We start from the raw sequence: 10,874 nt of genomic DNA, 5'->3' as shown, positions 1-10,874 counted from the left end.
TATATATATAGAGGGGGTGGGGTTTTGGTTTGAGAGACTAAAAGGAAAATCAAAAGCATGATTGTTCACAATTAGTCACGCTGATTTCTTTGCAACGTACCTCAAGTCCTCAATATTAGCGTGAGCAAAACTTTCTTTGCTATATTAGGGAGACCACACAATCTGTGTTAGCATGTTCTTTTAAGAGATGCCATTAGAGGCAGGCACATGATATTTTCATGGGAACACGAGTCATATGTTATATGTCCGTGTGATAATAAGCTTATACTACCTCCGTATTGGTTTATTGGTCCTCAATGTATTCCGTACCTTTTGACCATAAATTTAACTAACGAAATGTTCATGCATGTCACGAAAAAATGTATCATTGAAAACTACATTCAAATACGAATCCAACAATATATATTTTATTGACATGCATTAACGTTTTGTTAGTTAAATCTTCGGTAAAAAATTGGCACAAATCATAAAGGGGGCCAATAAACCAGGACGGAGGTAGTAATCATTAATAGCAAAAGGGCTCATGATTTGAAACGGGAGAAAAAAAGAATTCACAATCTCCAATCGCCATGACCACATTTTACTGCATCACCGATATACACTGTCACTCTCAATTTTGTGAAATCATGAACATTTTTTAACTCGTGCACATATTTGAAATCTTGAACATTTTTTAAATTCGTGAACACTTTTACAAATTTCTGAATATTTTCTAAAGTCAAGAATTTTTTTTGAATTCATGAACATTTTATATTATCTGCAAAGAAAATCCTGAAAAAAATAAAACATTTTTTTCTGAATCGGCGAACATTTTTAGAATTGATGCACATTTTTTTGGAAATTGGTGGAACCATTCTGGAAATTCATGAACTGGTTTTTGACTTAAAGAACATTTCTTGAGATGCATGGTCAATTTTAGAATCAGTGATCATTTTTCTATATGAATAAACTATTTTGTAATTCACGAACACTTTTTAAGTTTTTAGGATATTTTCTATTGATGAAATGTTTTTGAATTGGCAAAATTTTGTTCAGTTTCATTAAAAAAATTAGTACACGAACTTTGTAAAACATCAAGAACATTTTTCAATTTCCTTATTTTCAAAATTTGGAACATTTTCTAAATAAGCAAACATTTTCTTACAATATCACGAACATTTCTTGCAACGACAAATAATTTATGATTTATTGAAAATTCATGGTTTTCAAAATTCTCTCTTTTTATTTTCTTAACATTTTTTAAGTCTCAAATTATTTCAATTATAAAAAGTAATAATGAAAAAGGAAAATGAAAAATAGAAAACCAAAAACGAAAAACGAAATTTACAAAACAGGCCACCTGCTTATGTCCCGGCCCAAATGGGCGCGCTACATGTTCTTGCAGCGCGCAGAGCGCAATATAGGTGGCATTGGTGGGTAATTTTCTGTAACTTTTGGGTAATTTTTATGACGTACCGTCATAAGAAATAGCCCTTTATTATTAGGTATAGATTTAGATATATTGGAGTCCGTTTCCTCCTAATAAAGTCATATAGAGTAATATTGATGGAACTGGCCAATTATTTAGTACAATATACTTGCTAATTGTCAAAGTAATATTCAGCAAGTATGGCTATTAATTACCTCCCACTATTTACTTGAGACGCAAAAAAATAAACAATATGATAATTTGATTGCACCTAAACCAAGTTAAATCTATTTTTTTAAAGGCACCGCATGAGATCTATCAGTTTATATATTAACCGGGAGGAGAACAAAAATACCAAAGGATAAGGGTTTGCCGCCACGGCGCACCCCACCCCACATCACTAGGCACAAACTCACATCATCGATCGCGCTAAACAGCCATTTAGCACATATATTCAGTTCATAAAATAAACACATATATTCAGTTCTGTGCGGTGCACACATTCAGTACAACACCTGTCACCAAAATTCAGTTAACTGTACATCAAGCGTCACCAAAGTTCAGTTAAAAATCTTTCAACAAAATTAATTCGAAAAATCTTCAAATACGAGCAGAAATGACCAACAAGACAAATGGTCACATCTGAGCAATATTATAGGCTAATTTGTTGTGCACATAAGCATGACCAGCTACTTTGACAGGTAAAGGCGCCTACTTTCAAAAAGCCCCAAATAAACCCTAGCAAAATTCAGGAACAATGTGCCCAAATCTGCTCCGCAACAATCCACATACACATATATCACACATAGCTTGGATGAAAGATGAAGATCAAGCACGCCAAAGGATTATTCTCACTCCGGCAAACCCTACCAAGGAAGAGATAATTGGGATGAAGAAAAACATGGAGGGCGTGACTTACCGTACGAAGGACGTGCTCCACCTGGAAGATGACGATGCGGGTCATGCGTCGCCTCCGACGCCGGTCGCAGTGCCTCATGACCTCCGCCACCGCTGCCCTGGATTGATCGCGAGAGTGAGAAAGCAGAGAGAGGGATACGAAGCGATGTGGAGTTAGACTGACGTGCTACAGCCTTCCACCCAGCTCTGCGTACGCTCACACCCACTGACATGTGTTGGATAAGTTTAAGCACTCGTGATGTATTTACATTTTAATCCTTAATTTAGCCACTGAAATTGAGGAAAATAGAGTAGAGTTTGTTGTGAGTTGATAAAATGCCGAGATGAAAGTAACTCAAACGTGAAAGAGGGGGAAATACGCCTTCATTGTTGGGAACCGTAATACACTTCCTTCACTCTACCCCAAATCTAAAAGTGGTTCTCTCAAAAAAAAAAATCTAAAAGTGGTCCCTCGACGGCTCGAACCCTCGAAAAAAAAAGCGGCACCTCGGTTGGTTCGATCCGGCGGCGGCGACGCCGGTCAGGTTTTCCGGCGGAGAAGCTTCGCGCGACGACGGATCCTGGCTGGCGATGGGGTGCGGTGGGATTCGGAAAAGTGAGCGGCGACGGTGGTTCGGTGGCGGATGCGACGGCGGCGGCTCCGATTGCGTGGCCGCTGTGGTGCTTCGATTCCGGGGTGCCGTCGGCGCAGTCGGGACGGGACACGGCCGGCGGTGGTCCACGCCTCCTCGGTCGGTGGCTTTGGTCAAGACAAGTGTGAACATCAAAGACGGGGCAGCATCGGATGCTCTCGCTATTCCTCTGAAGCAATGTCAGGCTCCATCAACATTGCGATGTCAGGTAACACTGCAATGCAATCAATGGCTGGCTCACTTATTGCTCCGCATCGGCAGCTGCTCCATAGCACAAATGCACCTCGGCCTGGCAGCTGATCCCCTCACCATTTTGCTCCACACCCACCCCACCACTACCAGATCTAGCCTTGGCACCAGCACCTTCTGCAGCAGCGAGCGACGAGAGGCATGGAGGCGACGGTGGTCAGCGTGGGAAAGTCCGTGCTCGTCGGAGCGCTAGGCTACGCCAGGTCCAAGGCCGCGGAGGAAGTTGCCCTGCAGCTTGGCGTTGAGGGTGATGTCTCCTTCATCGCCGAAGAGCTCGAGATGATGCAGTCCTTCCTCATGACTGCCGACCAAGGGCGCGGCCAGCAAAAGGTGATCACCACCTGGGTGAAGCACGTCCGCGACCTGGCCTACCTCGTGGAGGACAGCCTCATGGACTTCTCCCTCCTCTCGGAGAAGAAGAAGTCTTGGTGGCGCAGCCGGCGAACCATGGTGGAGCGCCGCCGCATCGCCAAGGAGATGAAGAAGCTCAGGGCCAAGGTAGAGGACGTGAGCAACAGAAACTTCCGTTACCGCCTCATCGGCGACAGCTCAGGTTGCAAGCCTACCGTGGCAGAGGAGCATGCCGGCATTGCTGCTGCGGCAATGTTTGTCGCTGTTGAGCGCAGTTCATCATCAAAGGTGGACCTCCGCCAGCTTATTACGAGCAATGATGTGGACCTCAGGGTGATCGCCGTGTGGGGAACTAGCGGTGATCTCGGGAAGACGTCTGCCATCCATGAGGTTTATGAAGACCCAAAGTTACAGAAAAAGTTTGGATTCTGTGCTTGGATTAGCTTGATGCATCCTTTCGATCCACAAGAGTTCCTCAGGAGCTTGGTGAGGCAATTTTATGAAAATTCCCATGATGAGGCCGGAGAACTAGACCAGGAAACGAATGCTGGGGCTAATGTTCTGACCAAGATGGAGAGGATGAATCAAAGTGATTTAGTCTGTGTGTTTACTGAGCAGTTGAGTAGAAATAGTTACCTGGTTGTAATTGATGACCTATCCACAATAGCGGAGTGGCATTGTATCAGGAAGTACTTTCCTGACAACAAGAAACAAAGTAGAATCATCGTATCCACGCAGCAAGCAGAAATTGCAAGCCTGTGCATAGAGAAAACGTACCAAGTTTCGGAATTCAAGCAGTTGTCATGTGATCAAACTATCTATTTGTTTCACAAGAAGGTAATTCTTTTCTTGTATGGTTTAATTTGAGCTATAGATTGTTTCTTCTTCCATATGGATGATTGATTCTTTTTTCATTTCACTTTTAATTTCAGACTTCAGAGGAACTGGTTAGTGTTAATGAGGCAAAGTTGGACAGCAATGATGAAGCAAGGCTTGCTGCTGTGGAGGAGAAACTGAAGGTGGGACTCTGCCAGCTGATCAAAATTCAATTTTAATTGCCTATATCTATGGGTTATACTTGGGTTGTACTATGAATGCTTGTTTGTGTATTCTTTTTTATCTTCACACATGCACGGCCCCCTCAAGCGTATGGATGAGATAATCCTGCTGCTCAAACATATTCAACAACCTTTAAAATTTGCGGGAACTAAAACAGACATGTCAAGACATGCCTCATAGCAGAATTTAAGCTAATTGAAAAACACATTGTGCATTAAAGTTGAACTAAGGATAATTTGTTGGGCATACATGAGGTGTGCACTTGAAAATCCCCAATATGTAAAAGGACATGTAGGTAGTCTACATGTGAAAATGTGTAGAGCACAAGTACATACATTCTCATAGATCTGTTTTTTGTTCAGGGTATGCGTGCATCATGTTCTGCCATGCCCATTTCTCACTTAAAGAAAGTTGCTACTACCGAGAAAAATACAACAATGCTCACCAATGAAATACAGGAGGAAGATCCAGAACCCCAAAATGCAGGTGAAGACAAACTTTACAATTCAACTGCTAGAAATAAATTTGATCGCAGCAGGACACTGGTGCTAGCTGATGAAGTGCTATGTGGGCGAGAAACAGAGAAATCCATTCTTATTAAATTAGTTGGCCAACCAGACAACAATGATGGCTGTAAGGTAATCTCAGTTTGGGGAATGGGGGGTCTTGGGAAAACAACTCTTGTCCGAAGTATCTACCAAAGCCAGCAGCTTGGTGGTTGGAAGCGTGCTTGGGCCACTGCAATGCGTCCTTTTAATCCTGAAGTACTCCTTAGAGATTTGGCTTTGCAGCTTCAGCATACTATTCAAGAAGATCCTACCGGATCAGCAACAATTGGAATACAAAAGAAAAGCATATTGGGGATGAAACTTCAAGAGTTGAAGGAGGAGTTAGTTCGGGTGCTAAAAATGGAAAGGTGCCTTGTTGTTCTTGATGATATATCGTCCACTTCTGAATGGGAGTTGGTCAAATCGTATTTGGATAATGCTGGAAGAATCATAGTCACCACAAGAGAAAAAAATATTGCCAGGCAATGTTCAGGAGAATACAAGAACATGTGCTATCTTGAAGGTTTGACAGATGACGCTGCACTTGACCTCTTCATAAAGAAGGTACCCTTTCTTCCCTTTCATACGAGTTTTGGCTTCATATTATATTAGTCTTGCCTCACATAAGATTATATTCATAAGGCTGACATTCTCTCAATTCAGAATTTAGAAGTATAAAAGCCGATGTCTTATTTGAAAACTCTAATATAGTTGATACCCAAATATTAGATCTAGGAGTTAGCCCACCAATAGATATCGGAAAATATTAGATCTGGTCTAGCCTGCTGAATTCCAGGCTGGCGCCAACACCATGAGTGGTTCGTGTGGTGTGACTGGGTTGCGGTCTTGTACACGGTAACTCTACGAGTGGATATTCCTGATGTGCGGCGTGTTGGGGCCTTCAAGTCATGGCCTGGCGATGGCCATGGGTTGGCACTTGTATGGATGCTATGGAGTCTTGCGGTGGTGTTGCTGTATATTTGGTGGAGCCCACGGCAGCAGTTAGCATGTTGCTCCGCCAAGGTGAGCCACCGCTGGCAGCTCGCTGGATTTGCGGGGCACTGTCTAGCTCATAGGTGTACGGTGGCGTCCATTATGTGTAGGTGTCGCAGCTTAGCATGGCAATGGAGCGAATCGTGGAGGATCTCGCGTCAAGTGCCACGTGGTTGAACGTCTGTTTTGGCTGGTATCTGAGTGCATAGGTGGTGCATGGAAGATAACAAGGCTTTTCCATCTTGGCGGGCCGACATCTGGTGGCTCAGGAGTTTATTGTGATATATGTAGAGTACTCCCTCCGTAAACTAATATAAGAGCATTTAGAACACTAAAGTAGTGATCTAAATGCTCTTATATTAGTTTACAGAGGGAGTACATCTTTGTGTGGCGCTTTGGCATCAAGGTTGTTGTCCGCGGTTGGTAGTTCAACATCTTCATGCAGTGTGCAGGGACCATGTACTTGCATGCTTGTCATGGTCCTGCCGGTTCTTCCTCCTCATTGCGTGGGTCACACCATATTTGGACTACTTGGTGAAAGGAGAATACACCTCGTTGTGGCTGGGGCACCTCTGTCTATGGTGCGAGCTAGGCGATGATTTGCTGCCGGCAAGGGCCAAATGTCTTCTCTCAAGTTGGGGTGGTCCAGTTCCGCCTTTCTTTGTGGAGCTAGATTCTCTTTCCTCAGGACAGAGGTTTCGTTGATCTATGCCATACCGTGCGTTGAACTCACTAATGCCGTTGTTGATTTGGTGGAGTGTTTAGTATAATGAGTGCCTAGTGATTTGTCATTTGTTGTCCTCTATGTTCGTGTTTGCTTGTACTTGTGTAGTCTTAAGCTTATTGTTGTTCCTTTATATCAATGTAACATGGCACGAAGCTTCTGCGCTTTCTTGGAAAATGATTCATAAAAAAATGTGTAGTTTGTGTCCTGTGCAAACAAATTTGAAGGGTTAAACTACCTAGTTTGTGCCCTAAATTTTTTCCCACATGCCACAGAAATGCAACAAAGATTTGTGTAGAGATCATAATTAAGTAGGTTGTTTGAACTTGATATAAATGTTTTGCCTCCTTGAGACAATTGCAGTGAAATGTTCTGACCATACTTAAAGAGTGGTACTTGTTTGTTCAATGGACAATGGAAGCAGGTGAAGTAGCTAAATTATTTTGTAGGCGTGTGAGTCTCTTTTTTTGCCAGTATTTTTTGTAGTCGATGTTATCTTATTGAAAAAGTATCTTCGTTTTGCTGGTATTGTTTTGAGTAAATCTTGTCAGAAAATAAACTAAAATTACCAACCTTGGGGTCAAGGTTTGAGTGAATCTACTCAATAGTAACAAAATGGATCCAACAAAAATGTTAAACCAAAGGAGGAAAGAAAAATTTCATAGTAAAGTTAGCCCTAGGATTGGAAATTCATTTTCATAGTAAAGTTAGGGTCAAGGTTTGAGTGAATCTAGAAGCCACAAGTTGAAGCTAGGACCAACAACTAATATTATTTCATATTCCTGATTTAACATTATTTAATCCAAGTAATTAACTTTGTCAAATTATGTATATTGCAGGTATTCAAGGATAATATTGGAAAAAATGATTTAGTCCCAGCTATGATGGAGCAAGCAAGAGTTACCCTGCAGAAATGTGACGGACTTCCCCTTGCAATATCGACTATTGGTGGATTCCTAGCCACTAAGCCAAAAACTGCTATTGAATGGAGGAAGATGAATGATCGTATTAGCACTGAATTGGAAATAAATCCTGAACTTAGGACAATAAGGACAATTCTTATGAGGAGCTACGATGGTCTGCCATACCATCTCAAGTCAGCTTTCTTATACTTGTCCATATTTCCAGAATACCACAGAATAAGGTGGGGTCGCTTGGTGAGGCGGTGGATTGCAGAGGGTTACTCAAGGGATATGCATGGCATGACTGCAGCTGAATTTTGTCAGAGGTACTTTGACGAGCTCCTGGATAGGAGTATGATCCTACCAGGGGAAGGCATAGACCATTACAGCCAGAAAATCAGTTCTTGCCAACTTCATGATATGATCCGTGAAATATGCATCTCAAAGGCTAGGGAGGAAAACCTTGTTTTCACGCTTGAGGAAGGCTGTTGTTTGAGCGACACACAAGGTGCAATACGCCATCTTGTCATAGGAAGCAATTGGAAAAGGGATAAAGATGCGCTGGAGAGCATGCTAGACTTGTCGCACGTACGGTCATTGATCGTGTTCGGAGAATGGAGATCATTTTTTCTCTCTGATAATATGAGGTTCCTGCGAGTGCTTGACTTAGAAGACACGCTGGGGTTAAGAGATCATCATCTTGATCAAATCGGGAAGCTCAGTCACCTCAAGTACCTTTCTCTACGAGGATGTCACAGCATTTTATATCTTCCTAATTCTTTGCGGAATTTGCAGCACCTCCAAACGCTGGATGTTAGAGGTACAAGTATATTTGAGTTACCAACAACAATCACCAATCTTAGGAAGCTACAACACCTTCGAGCAGATGGTTATTGGAACAGAGGATGCAATGTCAAGGAAAAGGATGACATAGTTAAGAATTATGAAGATTACACTGGTTGCATTTCCAATTCTGCATGTCAAACATGTGGCATTTGTTTTCCGCGAGGTCATCTTTTCTTGAGACCACAAAGTTTAGACGCTGGTTTGAACAGGTATGATATACTCAATCTGTTCCGTGTATCTAAGGTGCGTCGATGTGGCATTGTACTTCCTAGAGGGATTGGTGAACTGAAGGACCTTCACACACTAGGTGTTGTCCATGTTTCTCGTAGCAATGGAAAGGCCACTATAAAAGAGTTTGTAGATCTTACTCAGCTCCGTAAGCTTAAAGTGGTTGGTATGAGCTACAGAAACAGCAATGATTTTTGGTCTGCCATTGCTGGTCACAATCAACTTCAGTCTCTGTCAGTTGAAGCAAAGGAGGATCTGCCCGAAGAGAGGAATCGTTTAGATGGCTGTCTGGGTGAGGGTTTGTTGCCACCAAGCAGCCTCGAGAGCCTCACTCTGTTTGGTAGGCTAGTCTGTGTGACAGCATGGATCCATAAGCTTCAGAATCTCTCCAAGTTGGTGCTAGAGCGTACCGAATTGAAGCAGAATGATGATGCCATACAAGCCCTTGGGTGTCTACCATGTCTTGCAGTTCTTCGCCTGAAGAATAACTCATTCGTGGGGACACAGCTCCATTTCCAGAGCTCATTTTTCCAGAGTCTCATGCTGCTGGAGCTCGATGGATTGAGCGACCTAGAATCAGTGTTGTTTGGAGACGACACAATGCCTAAGCTGGAGCTGCTACAAGTTAGTTGGTGCTACTGCTTGGGAGAGGACGCATTCTCCGGTCTGACAGCCCTCATAAGCCTCAAGGAAATTCGGTTGACTAGTAAACGTGTGCAGGAAGAGGTGCAGAGGCAGGTCGCGGAACATATGAAGCACGTCAGGGTGAATATCATCTAAACTCTATTCTCTCTCTATGTGCCTCATGACGTGCTTACACACATGCATACACCGAGTATTTGTTCCTCTAGTACTAGCAGATAGCCAGAGACCGCAGTTCTGAGATCTGAAAGATGTTTGTTCATCCTACTGAATTTAATTTCTTGACTCTAGCGGCAACTCCAAGGTTACAAATCTGTACTTTTTTTTTTCATTGAGCGAATAGGCGTTGCAGAACTACTGATTGATGTACATATTTGTTTTGAAAAAACTGTGTTAATGCATGATACTCGGCTCAATTCAGCAGTGCTGTAATACATACAGAGCTCTTCCATTGCGGTCTTGTACTGTACACTTCAGCTGGAATTGGGTGCTAGCTGTTACTCTGCTAACTGAAGCCAAAAATATTACTCCCTCCGGTCCATAATAAGTGTCCCGATTTTAGTTCAAAGTTGAAGTAAAACCATGACACTTGTTATGGATTAATTTGAACTAAAACCACATTTATTATGGGTCAGAGGAAGTACTTAGTAAATTTATCTGTTCATACGGATAGCAGAGGAAGTGAGAATCTGTTTCCAAAGTAAATGATTCAAGAAGTAGCATTGCAGCTTCTTGATTGCTCTGAGATTAGTCATAAAATAGAACAGCTTCTTGAACTTCTTATGACTGATTCTGTGAAGTAGGGTAATTCCAGCAATAATAGGTAAAATAAGTACTTTAGCAAGAGAGAAAAGAGCATGAAAGACAAAGTTTGGTGCTTGAACAGACAATCAAGCTCTTTACAAATAGTGTCACGTTGTGTCTGAAATCAACCACATACGAGGTTAGAACATGAATGGTTCAGAATTGGAAAATTCGGTGTTCTGTCTGAAGTCATCTCCTAGTGATTCGAGTTTCCAACACTTGACGAGCAATAGTGCTATAGTAGAATGATATGTCTGCATCTCCTTTTCCCTGAAGAATATTAAAGGACCCTAATATGCATCTTTGAGTTTCTGCAGCTCCGTATATCCGTTTATTTCAATGCACACTATTAGCTATACATAATGTTCCATAGTAAAAGCTGATTATATTGTAATGTTTAAGAAATTACTGTGGACAGTGATCTGGGCGATGTTGATACCCTTGGAGTAGCAGTGTACTTCAGGCCGGTGTTTGAACAAGCAATTCAGGCTCGAAGTTAAAAGCCACCCAAACATCGCCGGTCCGTGAAATGATCCATGTAACGCAACCACGCGCTTTTCAAATAGCGTC

The 10,874-nt window shown here is 42.3% G+C and overlaps 1 protein-coding gene across 1 annotated transcript; it reads left to right on the top strand.

The window, feature by feature from the left end:
• The first annotated feature begins 3,250 nt into the window (after nucleotides 1-3,250).
• LOC119321781 (disease resistance protein Pik-2-like) lies at nucleotides 3,251-9,901 on the top strand. Its single transcript, XM_037595325.1, has 4 exons — nucleotides 3,251-4,395; nucleotides 4,491-4,577; nucleotides 4,980-5,729; nucleotides 7,722-9,901. Exons 1-4 carry the CDS (start codon nucleotides 3,349-3,351, stop codon nucleotides 9,636-9,638), a joined length of 3,801 nt encoding a protein of 1,266 aa, XP_037451222.1. The 5' UTR covers nucleotides 3,251-3,348; the 3' UTR covers nucleotides 9,639-9,901.
• The last annotated feature ends 973 nt before the right edge of the window (nucleotides 9,902-10,874 follow it).

Source organism: Triticum dicoccoides, chromosome 6B (assembly GCF_002162155.2).
Source record: "Triticum dicoccoides isolate Atlit2015 ecotype Zavitan chromosome 6B, WEW_v2.0, whole genome shotgun sequence".
NCBI lineage: Eukaryota > Viridiplantae > Streptophyta > Magnoliopsida > Poales > Poaceae > Triticum > Triticum dicoccoides.
Note: the sequence above shows the minus strand (reverse complement) of the source record. Positions and strands in the feature narration are given on the sequence as shown.